Source organism: Sciurus vulgaris, assembly GCF_902686455.1.
Source record: "Sciurus vulgaris genome assembly, chromosome: 10".
In the NCBI taxonomy this organism is placed as follows: domain Eukaryota; kingdom Metazoa; phylum Chordata; class Mammalia; order Rodentia; family Sciuridae; genus Sciurus; species Sciurus vulgaris.
Window position 1 is genome coordinate 47,638,601 of NC_136470.1, and position 2,793 is coordinate 47,641,393.

Below are 2,793 nucleotides of genomic sequence, written 5' to 3' on the forward strand. Positions count from 1 at the left end.
TCAGTAGATATGCCCTATGTGTCACTATGAAATAGCCTCTTAAAGCAAAACAAACTTTGAATTCAAAATTTTATTAGAATGTAAAGGTTTTTCTATTTTTATAGGTGTTTATATCAAAAGTATAAAGATAAGCCCAAAAGATTTGTATCTATTATGATATACTTTAGAAAATCTTATACATTTTCTTAGATAACTGAAAAATATTAGAAAAGAGTCAATTTAGGTGAAATAAAGATATCAGAGTTCCTTAAGATGGTGATATTGAAACAATCCTTGTAAGTTGTTTTTCAAAGATAATAACGTGCAGAGACAAAGAAGTTACTAAGGATTATTACTAAATAAACCAGTTTACCCATATGGCGAGGGGGGATTGGAATCAATTCTGCTTTTTCCCATAGCATTTTACAGCTCCCTTCAAAGAAGAATCAAATAAAAAAAAAAAAAAAAACTCAAAATGCTTGTAATATAATTAGAAAATTTTTCAGATATGTGCAATAAAATAAAGCAATATACATTATGCAAAAGAAATTGTGTTGAGTATAGAAAAAATGTTCTGAAATTCAGAAAAGGAGAGTGTTGTGTTCTGGAACATTCAGTTAAGACTTTTTAGAAAAGTATATGTAACATATTCCCTACAAAACAAGAGAAGGATTTAGATATTTGAGGAAACCATCAATGGAAATCATGGAATAGAAAGGGTCAATGTGTGTGAAAATGGCTGTGATACCAGGGAAGGGATGAAAGACGGGAGTATGGAGAGTTATTGCTTTCATGTTTCAAGTAATTCACTTTAAAAATGAATAGTCACCTCCATCATCTTTAGTGATAGTTCTACAATCTCTAAGATATAAAGTTAGCATGTCTGAAATGTGACTTTTTAAAAATATTGAATCCTGTAAAATGATTTATAAAAACATGTTGTTCATAATAAAAAATGCACATTAATAGGTAAATTGTTTTTAATTAATTTAGAGGATCTTAAACACTGACATTATAAATACTTATGTATAATCATCCAATTATTATATCCACATTTTATGTTGTAATTGCATAAATGCATACAAGGTATTATCAAAATGTCTTTGTGAATGTTAAAAGTTGTTTCTTAAGGTCATAGCTGCTGACACCTTCACCAAATGAATGACTCCTCATAATAATTGTAGTGGTAATCTTGAGAGCACACAGGGTGCTGGAAGAAGAAACCCCTCTGTTATGAAAAAAGAAAAAAGTAGTGGAAAATTCTATACTCCCAATTAGAACATTATATGTACACAATTTCTCTCCCAACAGAAAAGCTAGAGATGACTGAGGACAATTACACCTTAACAACAGAATTCATTCTCATGGGGTTTACAGATCAACCAGACCTGAAGGCCCTTCTGTTTGTGGTGTTCTCTGCCATCTATCTGGTCACCATGGTGGGGAATCTAGGTTTGGTGGCCTTGATTTGCATGGAGCGCCGACTTCACACACCAATGTACATCTTCCTGGGCAACCTGGCTCTCATGGACTCCTGCTGTCCCTGTGCCATCACTCCCAAGATGTTAGAGAACTTCTTTTCTGAGGACAGAAGGATTTCTCTCTATGAATGTATAACACAATTCTATTTTTTCTGTTTTGCTGAAACTGTAGACTGCTTTCTTCTGGCAGCAATGGCCTATGACCGCTATGTGGCCATATGCAGACCACTGCAGTACCACACCATGATGTCAAAGAAACTCTGCATTCAGATGACCACAGCAGCCTACATAGCTGGAAACCTGCATCCCATGATTCATGTAGGGCTTCTCTTTAGGTTAGTTTTCTGTGGGTCTCATCAAATCAATCACTTCTTTTGTGATGTCCTTCCTTTATACAGACTCTCCTGTATTGATCCCTATATCAATGAATTGATGGTACTTATTTTGTCGGGTTTTATTCAAATATTTACTATTACTATAGTGCTAATCTCTTATTTCTATATTCTTTTCACTATATTCACAATGAAATCTGAAAAAGGAAGAGGAAAAGCTCTATCCACTTGTGCATCCCATTTCCTCTCTGTGTCAATATTCTATGGTTCTCTGCTCTTCATGTATATTCGGCCAAATTCATTTAATGAGGGCAATAAAGATATACCTGTTGCTGTTTTTTATACTCTAGTCATTCCCCTGTTAAACCCTTTCATTTATAGTCTAAGAAATAAGGAAGTAATACATGTTATCAAAAGAATTGTGATAAAGAAGGAATTTTGAAACATTCTGAAGCAAATAACATCTCACTTGAAAAATTGATTTCACCTTGATAATAGCTCTTTCTTAATCTATAGATACTGAGAAAGTGGAAAATACCTGTTGCAGGTATTAAGTTCTGAAAACATGATAATATTGCTGTCAAATTAACCTAGAAAGTAGAGGTTCTGCTAAAGGGTACTTCAAAATATAAGGTACTTCATTCCATTACATATGAACTAAATGATATTGCCTAATTGTCAATGTGAAATTCATCCCAGTTTTTGACAAATCCAAAGTACAAGAAAGAACCGTCACCATGTGTAAAGGGCGCTCCTATTTAGTACTTTTTGCAAATTCCTTGAATCCCAAAACAAATCTTATAATTTTGGGCCCCTTCCAAGATCTCAGATACTAATATTTGTTTATGCAACGATATTTGAATTTGCTTCAAATTATGTTTGAATGTGTGCGCAGAGGTAATTTCCTCCAATTAAAGAATGTTTTCATTTTTAGTTTCAGTCATTTTTACTCTCAAACTCTCTGAAATCAAAAGTACCTATGTACAGTGGCTTGTCAATTT

At 33.3% G+C, this 2,793-nt stretch overlaps 1 protein-coding gene across 1 annotated transcript; it reads left to right on the forward strand.

Annotated features, from left to right (window-relative positions):
* Positions 1 to 1,063: 1,063 nt before the first annotated feature.
* Positions 1,064 to 2,173, forward strand: LOC306637626 (olfactory receptor 5K1-like; the record flags this gene model as incomplete). Its single annotated transcript, XM_079100419.1, is given in 2 exon segments — positions 1,064 to 2,124; positions 2,127 to 2,173. Coding segments are annotated over 2 exon segments (906 nt in total). The 5' UTR covers positions 1,064 to 1,265.
* Positions 2,174 to 2,793: the final 620 nt, after the last annotated feature.